General features: G+C 41.7%; 1 protein-coding gene across 7 annotated transcripts in view; it reads right to left on the bottom strand.

Moving 5' to 3' along the window:
• Positions 1-5,757: 5,757 nt before the first annotated feature.
• The window catches only part of LOC141271900 (uncharacterized), a 53,614-nt gene continuing 39,643 nt past the window's right edge, over positions 5,758-19,728 (bottom strand). For all 7 annotated transcript variants that reach the window (XM_073682119.1, XM_073682116.1, XM_073682123.1 and 4 more), the window contains one exon: positions 5,758-9,531. In XM_073682119.1, the coding sequence (XP_073538220.1) occupies positions 7,352-9,531 (2,180 nt within the window). In that variant the 3' untranslated portion in view covers positions 5,758-7,351. The remainder of the gene's footprint in view (positions 9,532-19,728) is intronic.

Raw genomic sequence — 19,728 nt, 5'->3', positions numbered from 1 at the left:
ACAACAAGGGTAGACAAACGGGGGGGATTGCTTAGCTTTATACGACTCCAGACAAATACGCACACAGCCTCAAGCTCCAGAGAGGACGAAGTACTGCTCTTGCTAAAATCTCACAAGTAGTAATGAATATCACCGGCACCTCCCTCTCAGACACACCAGGTATTTATACATCCAAGCCGGGGAGGTAATTAACCAGAGGGAGGTAGCCGCTGGTTCCTAGAGACAGCCAACCTCTAAGAAGATGTCTGTAATGCCAAACGTAGAGATCTCCAGCAACCAACTGCAGGGCAACTGTCACCTCTGGCACGCCTGTTACAGGAATACAGTTGGAGCATCATACTGTGATGGGGTCACCATTCTTTGTCGGCAGTGTGGAAACACGAGGATCAGTGGGTACTCTCATCCGCTGGCCCAGCTGTCTTTAGAAAGACCGCATGGACCAGGGCTCATCCCACTGAACGCCCACATTCCTTTCCTGTGGGCAGAATACTACAACACAGGGTGAGGGTAAAACAGTGTGGCAATAACTTATTAAACCACCAACAGACAATAATATATAGTACAGTCACAGCAAATACACAAGATGGTGCAAATTACAGAGTCTCACCCATCCACTGGCTTGCCGGGATTAGAGCAGCTGCTACTTTGTGGCTTCCAGGGCCAACTATCCCAACCAGTGGCACCCCGCTTTTGGTGGGCACCAGAGGCATAGCTAGGGGTTTAGCTCAGGGGGGGGCGAAACATCTGAGTGGGCCCCTAACCAGGTAACCATGATTACAACTACAATGGCGCACCATAATAGTGGGTATAGGGGAACCTCAGCAGATGAAAGTAAATCTATATACAAAGACAAGCATTGATATTACCGCCATACGGTGACCATATAGTGGTAGATACCAGTCCTCAAGAACATAAAAGAGATTACAGTACAGTTACAGATAGTAACTTACAGATGATGATCTTGCTGATGGAGTCGTTCACTTTTCCCGTCTTTTACATCTGGCCCAGACCGACATGACGACGTCTCCAGCCATTACTCATCTACAGAGATTACAACAAAGACACATTTGACTTCTCACATTTCCATCCTGGCCCAACATCCTGATCCTACTGATACCCCAATGCTGAGCCACTGCTGCTGTATGTGTCCCTATTACTGCACCTACTGTGAGCCACAAAAACAGCGCTCCTCTTACAGCCCCACATAATAATGCCACCACTGTGCCCCTTACATAGTAATAATGCCTCCTTTGTGCCCTCTAGATGGTAAAATTGCCCCCTAGAAAATATTAATTTTTGTCCCTAGAAAGTAATAATATCCCACATGCAACTTTGATGGTCACAATACTCTGAGTGCCCCTATAACAATAATGCTTAAGTGCTCCCCTATACACTGTATAATGTCCCCACTGCTCCTCTATACACAGTATGGTGAGCCTACAGCTCCCCTATACACCATATGATGTCCCTATACACCATATGAGGAAATTAACTTTATTCCACCTGGCAGCTTCGCTCTTCCAGTCATAGGGGTGGGCTGGCAAGGTTTCAGTCACCACTCGGTGTATAGAGAGCAGTGGCTGTAACTGCACCCCGGCACAGACTGACAGGCGCTCAGCACCCTCTGCCGCACGGTAGCTATGCTGCTGGTGCCCCTATAAACAATCTGCTTCTTAAGTGCCCACTTAATATTTAATAATGGCTCCCAAGTCCCCCCCATGTACAGTAATAATGGCCCCAGCATTGCTGATGTGAACAGGCCGTCATGTCACCACTAGACTTTTCCAGCTTCTCTCAATTCTATTCTATTGAGAGAAACCAAACCTTTCTAGTAGGCACATAGCAAACACTTGGTCTATGACCACCTGATAACGCCGGTGATATTGGGGACTCATCACAGCAGGTGCACCCTGTCATGGTTTGGCAGTCTGCAGTCACATAGAGAAACTACAGACATTTATCGCAAGCCTTTAAGAACTTTAAAAGAATAAGAAATTCCTTATTGTGAAATTATTAAAGCACCACTTTAGCGTTTTTGTTTTTTTTTCACCACTGGAGTGGCACTTTAAACCTAAGCCCCCTGCCCCCATTCATATACTCACCCACCCCCCGGCGTCTTCACAGTTTTTCGGTGCCACTCCGATCACGCTGCACCATCTTATGAGTGCAGCTTTTGACTGGACGGAAGTCAGAAGTTACGTCACAAGCTCTCAGTGTAAGTCTATGAGGCCAGAACGAGACCCTCATATAGTTACATTGATTAGTCACCTCCAGCTGCATGAAACACTGGAGCAGCCGGCAGGTCACAAACTGCAGGAGACGGATCGGAGCGGCGGCGAAAATGTAGGAAAACGCTGGAAGGTGAGTATCAGACAGGAGGCAGGGGACTTGGAGTTTAAGCACCAATCCAGTGGTAAAATAAATAAACGCTGCAGTGGTGCTTTGAATACGATGCAACTCATGATTACTGTATAGGGGCTTGTCATACAGATACTTATAAAAGACCCAAGTCGCAAGTATAAAAATCCCCCTACATACTTATCTCCAGCCTCCCCAGACAGCAACTATTACATGTGATGGATAACAAAACAGTATAATAATCAGCCCCCCAGTGCACTGTCCCCACTCCCCCACTTCAGCTCCCACAATACCCCCATCCTCTCACATTCATCCCACAGTCACCACCACATGACTACAGTTAAAGGGGTTGTCCACTACTTTTACATTGATGCCCTATCCATAGGCATCAATGTATGATTGGCCGGGGACCTGCACGCGGCACCCCTGCTGATCAGTAGTTATTGGTGCCGGCCGCCGGTCGGAAGTGCTCACCTGCGGGGCTCCGCCATCAAGTGGTAGTGGCCGCCGCGGTGTACTGCAGATCCGGTTCCCATTCAATTGAATAGGAGGTGGATCTGCAACTTAAAGAAGTACAACTTCTTTAATTTATCTAATAAATTCCATCCTCACTTACTGATGAAATTTGCAGGCAGTGAGGCAGGACCAGGAAGTGTCAGTGAAATCCAAGGTGGGCACTAGGACACGGTGTGCGTTAGCCAATCAGACTTTGCAGGGGGAGAAACAAACTTTGAAACTGCAGCTCTGCCAGCCGGAGCCCAGCCTGGAAGTTCATCAGGTCAGACAGCCTGCACCATGCATGGACTGAGGCTCTGCACACTGGTCCCTGTGCTAGCCAGTGTGCAGAGTGTCAGACAGGGGAGCAGGCATTTTGCAGCTCTCTACCTCCCACCTCAGAGTGCCGTGCGCTGCCTCATCACAGAAGCAGCCATGGCTCCTGGTGGACCCCATAATGTGACCGGGCCCGAGGAGATGGCCCCCTCTGCCCCCCTGGTAGCTACGCTACTGGCGGGCACCCACAAAGAGGAAGTAGCGGCAAGTTTAGGAAGCTGACAGTATGTGGCCAGGTGACCTGATTGTCCCAACTTGGGTGCTCCAAACATCTCTATGGGCTCAGGGATGTGCAGTGGATAAAATCTTTATTCCTGCAACTGGGGCCGTGGTCCCTTAAGCTGGCATCCTGTAGAGTCTCTCTTCAGAAGGATAGAGGTCCCTTTTTATGCCCACAGCTGTCCTCCAGGTCATCATCCACAGGTCAGAGGGAAGGTGGGATGAGGTCAACTTTCATTGTTCGAGTATTCAATCAATCTGCATCGTCTGTCCTTCACTGTTTGCAGGTCAACAAGCTACATGTACTTATACAATGGGTGATCACCATATTAGCAAACATCGACTGTTAAATTACCCTGGGTCCCTGTCTTCCAAAGATAGCAGACAATAAGCTGCAACAAACATCAACTCAAGAGTCAACGTTCAGGCTGATCAAACAATGGCCTATGATTCTTAACGCACTGAAGAAACATGTCTGGCCTTATCAAGAACAAATGCTGTGTTGTCACAGGGGATATTGAGGGATGGGGGTACAGCAGGGTCATCATACCATCCGTGTGGAGGGTACTTTGGAGGATTTCACTGTGGGAGTATCATATTGTGTTTGGGGGCACTTTTGTTTGCATTATACTTTATTATCTGTATTATTCAAGTTTTTTTATTCTATGTTATTACATATTTAAATCAGGCCATTGAGCAATATGCTTTTTACTGCTCTTACATAACATTATATTCCAATATTTTATTCTAAGATTTATTAATTAAAATGTACTTTGTTTCTGGGAAAATCCGTTTAAGCTGTTCTTAGGCTTTTAATTTTGGCCATCTGTGAGTCTGACATCCCTGGTCTACAGACACGAAAGTTTCTCCTGTTTTTTTTCCTTCCTCTCTTCCTGTTTGAAACTTTTATTTTTTCCACAGATTTTCCCTGGATCTGGTAAAGCACCAGTCCAAAGAGTAATTTTCCTTCAAACGATATGCAGCAGAATCTGGACTTTGAAGTCGTATGACTCTGACACTGTATGAGTCATAGAGATCTTGTAGTTGCATTCAATACGACAGCCGAGCGAGCAGCAGTACCGACAGATTCAGCCAATGCATCTCATAAATATCCTGTGGCCAGTTTTCATATAGTAACAGACTGGAGAGTTCTGTCTCTTGATGTTTTCCCTAGCAGGCAAGACTCAAGCTGTTCCAACCAAATAAAGAGAGATCTAGCAATGCTAGTCGCCGCAATATTTGGTTTCACTAAGGAAGTGGATGCCTTCCAGGTTCTGTAAAGGGGCCCATCAGTCTTTCTTTCCACACAGGAACCATCACCCTACAGAATAAAATACTACACTAAACCATGCCTACACTAACGTACCTTGGTAATCAGCCCAAGGTATTTTTAATTAGAACTGGATCCTGCCTGTCCTTAAACTTGTAGGCTTTAGACCTGGGAGAGGCATATAAGGTCAGGGTCCCATCAAAGGGCTACGCCTTGCCATGGCTAATGGGCTTTCACGAATTAGCCAAATTATGCGCTAAGTACCACCATTTTTTAACATGTTTTCCATAGCAGTAATGCAGTTCCAATTTCACATTGACACGCTGGTGGGTGTGGGCCCATTGCGCCACGGACCAGGCTTACCCTGGAAGGGTGTAATTAAGTGACGGTGTGGTTATACTTGAGCCGCAGGTGGTCGCCAGGTACCACTCCTTGGGCAGTTCCAGGTACCACAGCAGCTGACTCCAGGAGCCAGCTGATTGACTGCAGCATTCACATTATGTCTGAGCCTTTTTTATCTCTCAGAGTGTTTGGGTGGGAAAATTAGATGGTTAAAACATTTTATACATCTACTAAGGTCTTGTCTTGGTATTTGCATCTTTTGGACAAAAATAATGAACCTAGTTTTGGACGTTATCCAATGTCAGATACCCCTTGAAATGCATTTTTGATAGGGTTTAATATTTTCTCTGCTCTCTACAAGGGACTCTTCCTAGGACACAATAGAATATCAGTTATTTGGATTGGAAACTCTCAAACATGGCTCAGTAGTGTAATATGCTTAATACAATTATGCTCTGTCACTAGATCATTTTCAAAAACAGTGTCTTAAAGTCTGGTATCCAAAGTCTGACGAGTCCTATTCTAAGGAATGGGTCATGGTATCCATGTGCCATCACAAAATCATCAGCATTGCTCACCTTTTCATCTTGAAGTCAACATCAGAAGGTGAAACAACTCAAAATGATAAAGAAAGACCAAGCCCAAGCATATAAGTTTTAAAGGAAATATTTATTATTTTTAACAAATTAGTTTTGAGAAACTTATTTATATTAATGTGAGTGAATTAATGTGACTCAATCAGTTGAACTTTATTCTCTACAGTATTAATTTTATCAGGTTTTAAAAAGCCATAAACGATATGGTTCGATTAGCTGATACTGGTAAATCTACGATCATAAGAGCATATAAAAAAAATTGTCCGATTTTCATCACGAAAAAACGACAGATTTTTCATCTGTATTGCCATCCGTGTGACAACCATTTGATACATCAGCAGTGAATTAAATTTACAAAACCAAATACAGTTTTCTATGTTAATAATTTTAGTCTATCTGTAAAAATCAGATTCTATACTATTGATCCGTATGAGACCTATTTTTTATACGCGCCCATAGACTTGACTGGGGAGTCTCATCTGAAATGCGGACGAGTGTTCGTTTCGAGTTTTTTCACTCGAACATTCGATCCGTGTGAAGAACCTTTCATCTGAACAGCCCAATAGCATAACATTAGTTCTAGAGCTGTCTGTATGAAGTCAGTTTTCTTTTTTTTTTACACAGACAACACTAAAACTGAAAATACGGTCGTGTGAACATAGCCTAATAATGCATGGAACAATAAGCTTTATGGTATTAACAGTTAATCAAGCAAAGGAAAAATTGTGAGCACTGGTAAAAAATGTATTGCCCACCCATTCCACATGCGTGGATCCATATGTCACATGGGGGAGATCATAGAAGAGAGGACATGTGAGGGGCTCAATCCTTACCTCCCCTGAACAAGATATAGAACATAGCAAAATAAGACACAAGCTCTGTGCAAAAGAGTGAGGTGAGGGTTAACCCTTTTACTCACAAAAGTGAGAAGCACAAAAATACATGAAGGATTGAGGAAAGGTGCACATAGAATATTATATGTGAAGACCACATGTAGTAGCGTTGAGAGGTACTTCACAATGTTGGCCCCAGTATTCATCAGAAATACTTCACCCAAGTGTTCAAGATGTAAGGAGATGTTCTGGGGAGATGCAGCTGCTACTAAATAGCTGATCTCCCAACATACAAATTGTAGTTGGAGCTTTCATCCTGCAATTAGGTGATTAAGTAAGTGTTGAAAGTATCTGCAACGGTACCAAGACCAACACGGCACAAAATGCAGTCTCTTAGGTCTTATTTAATTACACTCTCCAGGCCCCACTTATTCGCTGACTAGTTGGCAGTTATATGCAAAAAATGTGAAGTCCTACCTTTTGCTCACTGCTTTCCTCATGAATCCTCCTGCCAAGGTTTGAGCAGCCCTAACAGGAAGGAACTTAGCATCCTCTTGCTTCTTTCGGCAGCACCCACTTCCAGAAGATGCCATCTGGGGCGGGGCTACAATAGAAATTATAATTCTGACAAAAATCAGAAACATGGATCAGTTCAATCACCCTTTTTGGTCCTTTGACTTTCACTGTCAGCAGGTCGGACAGACAAATTCAAAGCAACAGATGTGGCCTATAGGCCGCAATTTGCCCAGGTCGTCTTCTCCAAACTATTTTCTCTTTCTTGTATATGACATGTGACTTTAGTTTGACCGTTTCTGTTGTATACTTTTTTTCAGTTATATGCATTTTGTTTATGTCAGACAAGATATTTTTTTCTGGGTAAAATATTTCCTGTGTCCTCAGGATTAAATTGGCTTCTCCCCTGTGTGAATTCTCTGATGTGTAACCAGAGTTGACTTCCTTGCAAATAATTTTCCACATTCTGAACAAGAAAAAGGTTTCTCCCCTGTGTGAGTTCTCTGATGTTTAATCATATATGATTTAAGTTTAAAACTATATCCACAATGTGAACATGAAAATGGCTTCTCCCCTGTGTGTATTTTCTGATGGTTAATAAGAGCAGACGTACTGCTGAAACATTTCCCACATTCTGAACATGAATATGGCTTTTCCCCTGTGTGACTTCTCTGATGTATAACAAGATTTGACTTAGTTGTAAAGCATTTTCCACATTCTGAACATGAAAAAGGTTTCTCCCCTGTGTGAATTTTCTGATGTTTATCTAGAATGGTCTTACTTTTAAAGAATTTTTCACATTGTGAACATGAAAATGGCTTCTCCCCTGTGTGACTTCTCTGATGTATAACCAGATTAGACTTACTTTTAAAGCATTTTCCACATTCTGCACATGAAAAGGGTTTCTCCCCTGTGTGAATTCTCTGATGTTTAACTAGAATTGACTTTCTTGTAAAGAATTTTCCACACTGTGAACATGAAAATAGTTTCTCCCCTGTATGAATTTTCTGATGAAGAACAAGAGCAGTCTTATTGCTGAAACATTGCTCACATTCTGAACATGAATGTGGCTTTTCACCTGTGTGACTTCCCTGATGTATAATAAGAGTTGATTTTTGATTAGAATTTCCACATTCTAAAAAAGCAAATGGCTTTTTCCCTCTGTGATTATTCTGATGCATAACAAGAGAAGATTTATTGGTAAAACTTTTCCCACACTCTGAACATAAAAAAGGCTTTTCACCTGTGTGAATTCTCTGATGCCTAACGAGAGAGTTTTTGTAATTAAAACATAACCCACATTCTGAACATGAAAATGCCTTTTTCTCTGCATGAATTCTCTGATGCTTTGTAAGAGATGATTTTTCATGAAAACATTTCTCACATTCTGGGCATGAATATGGCTTCTCCCCTGTGTGAATTCTCTGATGTGTAACAAAAGCTGATTTCCAGTTAAAACATTTCCCACATTCTGAACATGAAAATGGCTTAAATACTTGATGAATGTTGTAATGTGAAACAAGATGTTTTTTATCTCTATAACATTTCCCACATTCTGAACATGAAAATGGTTTCTCCCCTGTGTGAATTCTCTGGTGTGTTACCAGCCTTGCCTTATTTGTAAATGATTTCCCACATTCTGAACATGAAAAAGGTTTCTCCCCTGTGTGAATTCTCTGGTGTGTAACCAGCCTTGCCTTATTTGTAAAAAAATTTCCACATTCTGAACAAGAAAAAGGTTTCTCCCCTGTGTGAATTTTCTGATGTGTAACCAGAATTGACTTATTTGTAAAGGATTTTCCACATTCTGAACATGAAAAAGGTTTTTCCCCTGTGTGAATTCTTTGATGTGAAATCAGACTATACTTATTTATAAAGAATTTCCCACATTCAGAACATGAAAATGGCTTCTCCCCTGTGTGATTTCTCTGATGCATAACAAGAATGAATTTAGTGCTAAAATATTTTCCACATTCTGAACATAAAAAAGGTTTTTCACCCGTGTGACTTCTCTGATGTCTAATGAGTGTGTCTTTGTATCTAAAACATAACCCACATTCGGAACATGAAAATTCCTTTTTCTCTATGTGAATTCTCTGATGTTTTGTAAGACATGATTTTATATGAAAACATTTGTCACATTCTGGACATGAATATGGCTTCTCCCCTGTGTGAGTTCTTTTATGTGTAACAAGACCTGATTTCTCGTTAAAACACTTCCCACATTCTGAACATGAAAATGGCTTCTCCCCTGTGTGAATTCTCTGATGTATAACCAGATGTGTTTTCCGATTAAAACATTTCCCACATTCTGGACATGAAAATGGTTTAAACCTTTGATGAATCTTTTGATGTGTAACAAGATGTTCTTTAGCTCTATAACACTTCCCGCATTCTGAACATGAATATTTTTCTTTTGCAAGGTGGGCTGTTGGCGCTTTATCACTCCTTTCATGATTTTTAGTTTGCTTAATAGTCTTTGATAGGATCTGTTTATGTGTTATTCCGCCATCTTCTCCTCTGAACTCTAAAGATAGCCGTTGTCCTTGTAATGTCCTGGAACAGTCATCTGCCGAAAATATAACCTTTATTAAAAGGGTTGTCCAGTTCAAACAATTTATCACCTCTCCAAAGGATAGGTGAAAACGCACTGATCAGTGGAAGTCCAACTGTTGGGACCCATGTCAATCAACAGAACGATGAATTCTTATCCCCGACGAGGCACTTTTATCCGTGTTACAAAATGGAGCAGCACATCGGATGCCTGACCACAGCTCAATTCATTCTCTATAGGACAGCCCAAAGGAGCTTAGTGAAGCCCCAGAGGGGGTGAATTGAGCAACGCTAAATATTGTGCACTGTCAGCATTTTAAGAACCGTAGACTGTGTGATTCTAATTGGTCAATTTTGCTACTACAAGCGAATATTAAAATTTTGGCCAAAATATTAGCTAGTTAGGTAAATTCAGTAATTTGTTCATTAATACACCATGACAAAACGGCCTTTATATCAGGTTGCTTAAGGACCCTTAATACACATATAATTTTTACAAAACCTAAAGCGATTTACTATCATATTGGGTCCATGGCAATTTTGTCTTGTGAAGTCTCCAAAACATTCAACTCGATTAAGTGGCGTTTCTTGTGCCATACACTTTCAGATTAAGGTTCGGAGACACCTTTATTTCATGATACACTGCCCTGAACCTGACTCCTGGGTAACAATGTAGAGGTGGACCCTCTTAGAACCCTTTCAGCTACAAAGTGGCACCAGGCAGGGCTGCCTTTTATCACAAATTTTATTTGCATTAGCGAAAAAAAAACCCTGGCAATACATCTATGGCAGGACCCTGCAGCACTCGGATTGGATGTACCCCCAGTGAGCGAGAAAGTCAGTTTATATGCAGATGACACCTTGCGGACCCCGATTTGTCACTCGAACACATTATGGACAGCATACATCACTTCAGATGCCTGTCTGGACTCCAAATTAATTGGTCTAAGTCCAGTTTGTTACGTATAGATATAATGGCTCCTTCAAGATCGGTGGCACAGGTACCATTATTGAGGGAATCAACCATCATATGCATTTTTGGTGGTCATGGTTTCCTGATCTGTGACAGAATACACGCAGCTGAATGCGTTTTTTCTGCCAGAGACAAGCGTTTTCGCATGCGTTTTTTCAAGCACTTTTCCAAGCGATTTTGAGCATCACTTGGAAAAGTGCTTGACAAGTTGGTCACACAATATAAATCCATGCAACCGGCATGTAGTCTCCTCTTCATCCCGGGTACCACATGCACCGCGACTACGCTGCAAATTTGCGGCCATTGAATTTAATTGAAACGCAGCAAATCCACATATACCTGCGGGTTTGCTGCGTTTCAATGTTCCTCAATGGCCGCGAATTTGCAGTGTAATCGCGGTAGAAATGGTCATGCTGCGTTTTGCCACGCAATGCGAATTCGGCGCGCAAATTAGCGCATCATGTGCACAGTACATCCGAATTCACATTGCTTTGCATGGCAGACTGTTTTACAAGCATTTCCGCAGCCGCAAAAACGCTACAAAAATGCTACGTGGGCACTTAACCTTATTTGCTTAAGATAAAGGCCAACATTGAGTATCCACTAGACATTGTGTGGCGTCGTGGGAGGTTAGGTGCATGGCATTACTGGACATTAGATAATATTATTTGTTTCAGTCAATTAGCTCATCACACTAGGTAGCATACATCAGAACAAATGAGGGTGCAGACATTTCTCATACATCCCTATAACAAGGGATATTTGCATCCATTGAATCTTATGTTTTGTGGTGTGGGAGCCAGAGGGCCATCTTTGGAGGCCCCAGTCTTTAGGCATTCACTGTTGGTATGTAAAGCAATGGAGGGACTCTTCAAAATAGTTGGAATTTATGCACATACTCCCCTTTGGCACAATGAGAAAAGGATATCCCTCTCTGGGGAACTAGCATGGAAGAAACGAGCTGTGCTGCCTATATCCCAGGTATATACAGAAGTAGGGGTAATGGACCGTTTTGCAGACCAGCTATAATCTGCCACATGCCCAGATTTTTAATTCTCTATGTTTCAAACATGCAATGAGTGCATAGATGTGTGCAAAACCATGGAACACCTTGTGCTTGACCCCCCAATTGATAACCATCTTTTAATCAATACTCCTTACTAAATCTACAGATTCTTCCCTTATTTCTTAGGTTATGTGCCCACGATGCAGAAATGAAGCAGAAAATTTTGCGCAAATCCTATGGGCATTGAACCCCTAATCCCCACAGTGCTGTTACATGCAGTGAACATTATGCAATCTGTCTGAATAAAGGTCCTTTAGACTAAAACGTCATGGTCTTTGGATTGCTTTACTAATAAATTAGATTTTTTTCTGCAACTCTAAGTGCCGGATTTTATCTTTCCTCCTAAGTGTAGTCATTTGGAGGACTCCACGTAGTCCAGATGATTCCTGATCCATGGAGACCAACCACCCTGTGAGACTGTGGGCTGTGCTTATCTGTAGGGCCAGCCTTTGAATTTTCCACTACACATGAGACGAAATTGACGTCAGCCAACCACCGTCGGTCTGGTTCCATCCCCGGATCATAAATGGGCTCTCCAGGGCACGGTTCTGATGGGGAAACTTCACCTTACCAACTAGCACATGTGAGGGCAGCCTTCCGTTGGGCAAAGACAACTATCCTCTGATCCCAGGCAGCACCTGGGAGCTCCATAGCATTTTGCCTATGGTTCTTCATAGGACAGGAAACCCCCTAAAGAATGGTGGGAGGCTAAGTCTTTTTGTATCCACAGGTTTCCTGTCCAAGGAGCCGGACCCTCTCATGGTGCGGTTATGGGTGAAGGGAAAAAAAGAAGTTGTATTTTTAACGGCCGAATCAAAGCTTTTTTGTATTATAAAAAAAAAAGCATTAAAAATGCCACTTCACATCTTCCCCAAATACACATCAGGTAAGGGGGAAAAAAAGCAGCAAATCTCACAATAATCATAGAAGATTTTTAATGAGTAGTGTAGTGTGGACAACTGCAAAAAATGTCCACATAAAAAGCAACAGAAAATAATGCAGCATTTACACTACATGTGAACACAGACTCAGCGTTACATTTTTATTATATCTTTTATGGTTTTAAAAGAGAAAAAAAAAATCAATCAACATTTTTCACGCCATTTAGCAATCACCGTAAATAATCTTTTCACTGTGTAGTACGTGTTATTGCAAGTACAGAGAAACTAAAAATATATATTTTTAAAAAAGTGTATTAAAAATGTAATAATTGTAATTATTTTTCATTATTTTTTAGTAATTTTAGAGTTAGAAAAAATATCTGACTTATATTTTACCCTTAGAATACAGGCATACACAAATGCCTGGTCTAACAGAAATCCCTGGTAGACCAGATGTCAAGAAAAGAGAATAATTACTTATTTAATTGAATGTAAGTGTGTAGAGAGGAGAGAGAAGCCGGACCCACCCCCAGTCATGGGAGGAGGAGGAGGAGGAGGTATGGAGCAGTGAAGATGGCAGATAGCAGGAGAAAGACATGGCGCAAAGTGAAGGAAAATCGTGACATTGCCTTACTTCATGGGACAGCCCTTGCAAATCGGGGCTGGCCTGCTGGCACCGAGACAGTAAGGAGCTATGCAGTTATATCCAATGACTAATCAACTGCTTTCCCTTTTCTTCTCTATCTGGTCCTGACCACACAACAGGTGCTCATAGCTGCTTATTTCTGTGAGGTAACACATTTCTCTGCCTGTTTTATCATACTAGAGCACACATGTCAAACTGGTTTGTCAAACAAATTCTATTTGGTCCGCGACACCAGAACAGACACCCCTACGTGGGGCCATTATTCTGTTTGGCAGACTATATGGGGCCCATTATTCTGTATGGAGGACTATGTGGGGCCCATTATTTTGTATGGAGAACTGTGTGGGACCCATTATCCTGTATATTGGTTGGCCCGTGACTTTGTCCAAGTTTTTCATTTTGGCCCCCTGTACTAGAGAATGTTTCTGCGGCATCACCAGTCCAGCTGCGAGCCCCTGCTGTGTTGTCTTGTATGCGCTCTTACACTTCCTCCCCCGGCCAGGAGATGTGGTATGTGCAGACTATATTTCTGCATGGTGAGACACAGCCATTATACAGTACACAGCAGGGGCACATTTATAAGATTATCTCATCTCAGGAACATTTTTTTTTAAACACATGCAATTGTGAAATTTACTATTATTCCAAAATGTATTAATTAAAATGTACTTTGCTCATGGGACAACCCCTTTAAGGTCCCTGATATACAGTAGTGTTCAAAATAATAGCAGTGTGTTCAAAACACCAGTTAAACACAAAATCTTTATACTAGTTTTTATTTAAATGGATTGAGAACATTGCACCCTGCTTTCTAATTGAAAATATGAAGAGAAATGTATGTAAATTTTAACTACTTTACAGAAAATAACATAAAATGCACATTTGGCTGCTCTAAAAAAATAGCAGTGTCTGCGTTTGCCATTACAAACTCCCAATATGCACTCTCTTTTTTGAGGATTTAGCATTCCTGTGAATCACTAACCTAATATTTAGTTGTATACCCACAGTTTTTTAGAACTGCTTCACACCTATGTTGCATAGGAGTCAACCAACTTCTGGCACCTGTCAACTGTTATTCCAGCCCAGGATGCTTTGACTACATCCCACAATTTTTTGGCATTTGTTGGCTTTGCCTCAGAAACGGAATTTTTGATGACACCCCACAAGTGTTCTATCGGATTAAGGTCCGGGGATTGGGCTGGCCACCCCATAACCTAAATTTTGTTGTACTGGATACAAGATTTTGCTCATTTACTGGTGTGTTTAGGGTCGTTGTCTTGTTGAAACACCCATTTCAAGGGCATATCCTCTTCAGCGTAAGGCAACATGACCTCTTCAAGTATTTTAATAAATGCAAACTGGTCCATGATACCTGGTATTCGGTAAATAAGTCCAGCACCATAGTAAGAGAAACATGCCCATATCATGATGTTTGCACCACCATACTTCACTGTCTTCAGAGTGTACTGTAGCTTGAATGCAGAGTTTGGGGGTTGTCTGAGGAACTGTAGCCCTTAGACCCAAAAAGAACAATTTTACTTTCATCAGTCCACAAAATGTTTCTCCATTTCTCTTTAGACCAGTTGATGTATTCTTTGGCAAATTGTATCCGCTTCAGTACATGTCTTTTTTTATTTTATTTTAATAGTGGGACTTTGCAGGGACTTCTTGCTAAGAGATTAGCGTCACACAGGCATCTTCTAACTGTCACAGTACTCACAGGTAACTTGAGACGGTCTTTGATCATCCTGGAGCTGATCATTGGCTGAGCCTTTGCCATTCTGGCTATTCTTCAATCCATTCGAGTGGTAGTCTTCCGTTTTCTTCCACGTCTCTGGTTTTGCTTTCCATTTTAAAGAATCGGAGATCATTTTATCCGAACAGTCTATCATTGTCTGCACTTCTTCATAAAAGTTTTACCCTCTCCAATCAACTTTTTAACCAAAGTACGCTGTTCTTCGGAACAATGTCTAATAACGACCCATATTTCGCAGGCTTTCAAGGAGAAATGCATGTACAACATGTGCTGACTTCACCATTAAATAAGAGCCACCTGATTTACACCTGTTTCTTCACAGAATAACTGACCTCACTAATTGAACTCCACACTGCTATTATTTTGAACACACCCCTTTCAATTAATTATTCAAATACACAGACTCAAAAACTTGCAGATCATTAATGTTGAGTCTGTTGGTTTTCTTAGAATCTACTACACCAACTGGTAAATTGTTAGACATGTGGCAATATAATTTATACCAAAAACAGTGATTAATCTGGTTAGTCATATTGGACTGCGACTATTTTGAACACTACTGTACATAAGGCTAAAGCCAGCCAAACCCACAGATATCAGTTGGTTCTACTGGCAGTCTAATGTGTACAGGGGCCTCCTGACTCCCTTCCATCATGACGTTGAGTAAGAAAAGAAATCCAGCCTGTTGGATGTCCAACGACCGATCCTTTTGTTTCCAAGGAAATGCATCGCTGCCAAAAGGGGTCTGGCAACAGCTCTCTCATAGAGAGCAAAGGAACACTTGGCGAGTTGAGTGTTCCTGTGTATGGAAAAGTTGTAAGAAATACAGATACCTGCCAGTATGAACTCTCAATCAGTAAGATTAAGTAAACGTGTCATCACCTACCGCATTCACCTTCTGATGCGGAAATGAGCGGAGCATAAGTAACCCATAAGTAAGCACAGATTTTGCCCAGTCTTGGAGATTTTATTTTTGCTTTTTTTTCTAGTTAGAGCATTAGAAATCAAAACAATTTAAAAAAAGTGACTGAATAGGCAATAATAATTTTAAAAACAGGGATCAATGTGAAATTTTAAAATGAGGTAAATTGTGAGAAAATTTAACGAGAATCCAACAGCATTAAACAGTGCCTTGAAAAAGTATTCATGCCCCGTGAACTTTTCCACTTTCCAATCACGTTACACCATCTGCATTTAGCTTCATCCATCTTCCTATCAACTCTGACCAGCTCCCCTGTTCCCTGCTGAAGAAATGCATCCCCACAGCATGATGCTGCCACTACCACGTGTGACTGTGGGGATGATGTTTTCAGGGTGATATGCAGTGCTCGCTTTCAACCACAAATAGCTTTTAGCATTTAGCAAAAAACAGTTCTACTTTGGCCTGATCTGACGAGAGCACCTTCTTCCACATGCCATGTTGGGGACACAGTTAGGAACCATGCAAAAGACTTGAGACTGTGGTGTAGGTTCACCTTTCAGCAAGACAACGACCCTAAACATACAGCCAGAGCTACAATGGAGGGTTTCGATCAAAGTATATTCATGTGTATTAATGGCCCAGTCACAGTCCAGACCTAAATCCCATTGAAAATCTGTGGCAAGACTTGAAAATTGCTGTTCACAGACGTCTCCATCCAATCTCACTGTGCTAGAGCGAATGTGCCATGAAGAATGGGCAAACATTTCAGCCTTTAGATGTGTAATGCTGGTAGAGACAGACCTCAAAAGGCTTCCAGCCATAATTGCAGCAAAAGGTGGTCCTACAAAGTATTAGACTACATAAGGCTGAATACAATTGCACATCACAATTTTCAGATTTATACTTTTAAAATATTTAGCCATGTATTATTTCCTTTGTACTTCACAAATACAGTGGGGGAAATAAGTATTTGATCTCTTGCTGTTTTTGTAAGTTTGCCCACTGACAAAGACATGAATAGTTTGTAATTTTAAGGGTAGGTTAATTTTAATATTGAGAGATAGAATATCCCCAAAAAAAAAAAAAATCAAGAAAATCACATTGTATAAATTAGATACATTTTTTTGCATTTTGCAGAGAGAAATAAGTATTTGATTCCTCTGGCAAACAACACTTAATACTTGGTGGCAAAACCCTCGCCGGCAAGCACAGGAGTCAGACGTTTTTTGTAGTTGATGATGAGGTTTGCGCATGTCAGGAGGAATTTTGGTCCACTCCTCTTTGCAGATCATCTCTAAATCATTAAGATTTTGAGGCTGTCGCTTGGCAACTTGGAGCTTCAACTCCCTCCATAAGTTTTCTATGGGATTAAGGTCTGGAGACTGGCTAGGCCACTCCATGACCTTACTGTGCTTCTTTTTGAGCCACTCCTTGGCTGTATGTTTTAGATTATTGTCTTGCTGGAAGACCCAGCCACGACCCACCTTCAATGCTCTTACTGAGAGAAGGAGGTTGTTGGCCAAAATCTCAAGATACATGACCCCATCCATCTTTCCTTCAGTATGGTGCAGTCATCTTGTCCCCTTTGCAGAAAAGCACCCCCAGAGTATAATGTTTTCCCCACCATGCTTCACGGTTGGGACAATGTTCTTCTTCCTCCAAACACGGCGAGTTGAGTTAATGCCAAGAGCTCAATTTTTGTCTCATCTGACCACAGCACCTTCTCCCAATAACTCACAGAATCATCCAGGTGTTCATTGGCAAATTTCAGACGGGCCTGCACATGCGCCTTCTTGAGCAGGGGGTCCTTGCGGCCACTGCAAGATTTTAAACCTTTAAGGCGTAATGTGTTACCAATAGTTTTCTTGCTGACTGTGGTCCCAGCTGCCTTGAGATCATTAACAGGTTCCCCCTGTGTAGTTTTAGGCTGATCTCTCACCTTCCTCGTGATCAAGGATACCCCACGAGGTGAGATTCTGCATGGTGCCCCAGATCGATGTCGATTGACAGTCATTTTGTATTTCTTCCATTTTCTTACTATTGCACCAACAGTTGTCTCCTTCTCACCCAGCGTCTTACTTACGGTTTTGTAGCCCATTCCAGCTAGGAATCTGGCAGGTCTATGATCTTGTCCCTGACATCCTTAGAAAGCTCTTTGGTCTTGCCCATGTTGTAGAGGTTAGAGTCTGACTGATTAATTGAGTCTGTGGACAGGAGTCTTTTATACAGGTGACTATGTAAGACAGCTGTCTTTAATGCAAGTAACGAGTTGATTAGGAGCGTCTAACTGGTCTGTAGGAGCAAGAACTCCTAATGGTTTGTAGGGCATCAAATACTTATTTCTCACTTCAAAATGCAAAAAAAAAAAAATCTAATTCATACAATGTGATTTTCTTGATTTTTTTGGGATATTCTATCTCTCAATGTTAAAATTAACCTACCCTTAAAATTATAGATTGTTCATGTCTCTGTCAGTGGGCATACTTACAAAAACAGCAAGGGATCAAATACTTATTTCCCCCACTGTACTTAGTGTTGGTATATCACAGAAAATTCCAATAAAATACATTTAAGTTTGTGGGAGTAACGTGAAAAAAATGTAGAAAAGTTTAGCGGAGTGAATACTTTTTCAAGTATTTGTGTATTTGAAACTACACAGTTAAACATTATATGGTGAATCAGCTAGGGAGATGGGACCTGACTTGTAACCCTAACTGCAGTACTAAGTGGAAATGTTATTGTCTGATGACTCTTTGGGGATGTCCAGCCAATAAAAAAAAAAGGTTGAACCAAACATATTTTCTAGATGATATCTCCTTGGGATCAATGTTATCAACAGATCCAAATATTTAGGTCTGTGTGCAGTTCATCAAAGTGCAGCCTTTAAGTGCACATTAGAAATATACCAGAAATGTTCTAGAAAGGACAAGAAGGTAACAGCTACAACTATCTACACCTTCGTTTTTATCTTCCCACAATTACTTTCACACACCATGCTTACATATGCCGTTACAGTTATTACTCCACTAATTGTTACTCTCCTTCATTGTCCTCAAACCTTAAAAACCCACCAATCAATGTTTATTTCTTCTTCCCTTTTTACTCCCCACCTGACCTAATCTGTAGCACCCGCTCCTAAACCTCAGATCCCACGTTCTAAAATACATAATAAGCTGGACACTCCTCCTCCTCCCACTTATTTGCTCTCCCTTTGCTTCTCCTCCCAATCATGGACCTTCTCAGCTAATACCCCCGTTATTTCCCCCTCCTATCACTCCCCACCTACTAGAAACTACAGCAACCTCTCCAACATAAAACCCATTCACTTCACCCCCCACTCTACCACTAACTCTCTGTGTATCACTATGGAACGCCCAAGCACCATGTCATTCAAGACCTCTTTACCTCTAGCATCCTATCCTTCCTTGGCCTCAACCGAAACATGGCTGACACCCTCCGACACAGCCTCCCCTGCTGCGTTGTGTTACGGTGGCCTTCACTTACCTCCAACCTCCAAGTGGATGTCATATTCGTCTCCCTGGGCCCGGCCTGCCTTTATTGACCACTTCTCTACTTTTTCTCTTCTGACATTTCCACCATCATGGGTGACTTCAACATTCCCATTGATACCCACCAGTCGGTAGTCCTCAAACTTCTATCGCTTGCTTCAACTTTTCGTCTTACAAAACAGTCCTCCACAGCCACCCACATAGACAGACTTACATTAGACCTCATCTTCACCTGCTTCTGCTCCCTAACCCAACTGACTACCATCTATTCATTTTCGCATCCCTGACCTCTTCTTCAACTTTCCTTAAAAATAAATCACCTGACCCAAAAAACTGACTTCCGTCCCTGCCACTCCTAACTGCCCTAACCAAAATTACTAATTATTTACTTACCACCAAAGCTAACAGACAATTCTTTATACTCCTCCTTCCAGACTTGTCCTCTGCCTTCGACACAGTC

The sequence above is a fragment of the Phyllobates terribilis genome, unplaced genomic scaffold (genome assembly GCF_046119375.1).
Source record: "Phyllobates terribilis strain yellow unplaced genomic scaffold, ASM4611937v1 Scaffold_5__5_contigs__length_657084704, whole genome shotgun sequence".
Classification (NCBI taxonomy): domain Eukaryota; kingdom Metazoa; phylum Chordata; class Amphibia; order Anura; family Dendrobatidae; genus Phyllobates; species Phyllobates terribilis.
The sequence above is the reverse complement of the archived record's forward strand: the minus strand, read 5'-3'. Positions and strand labels throughout refer to the sequence as shown.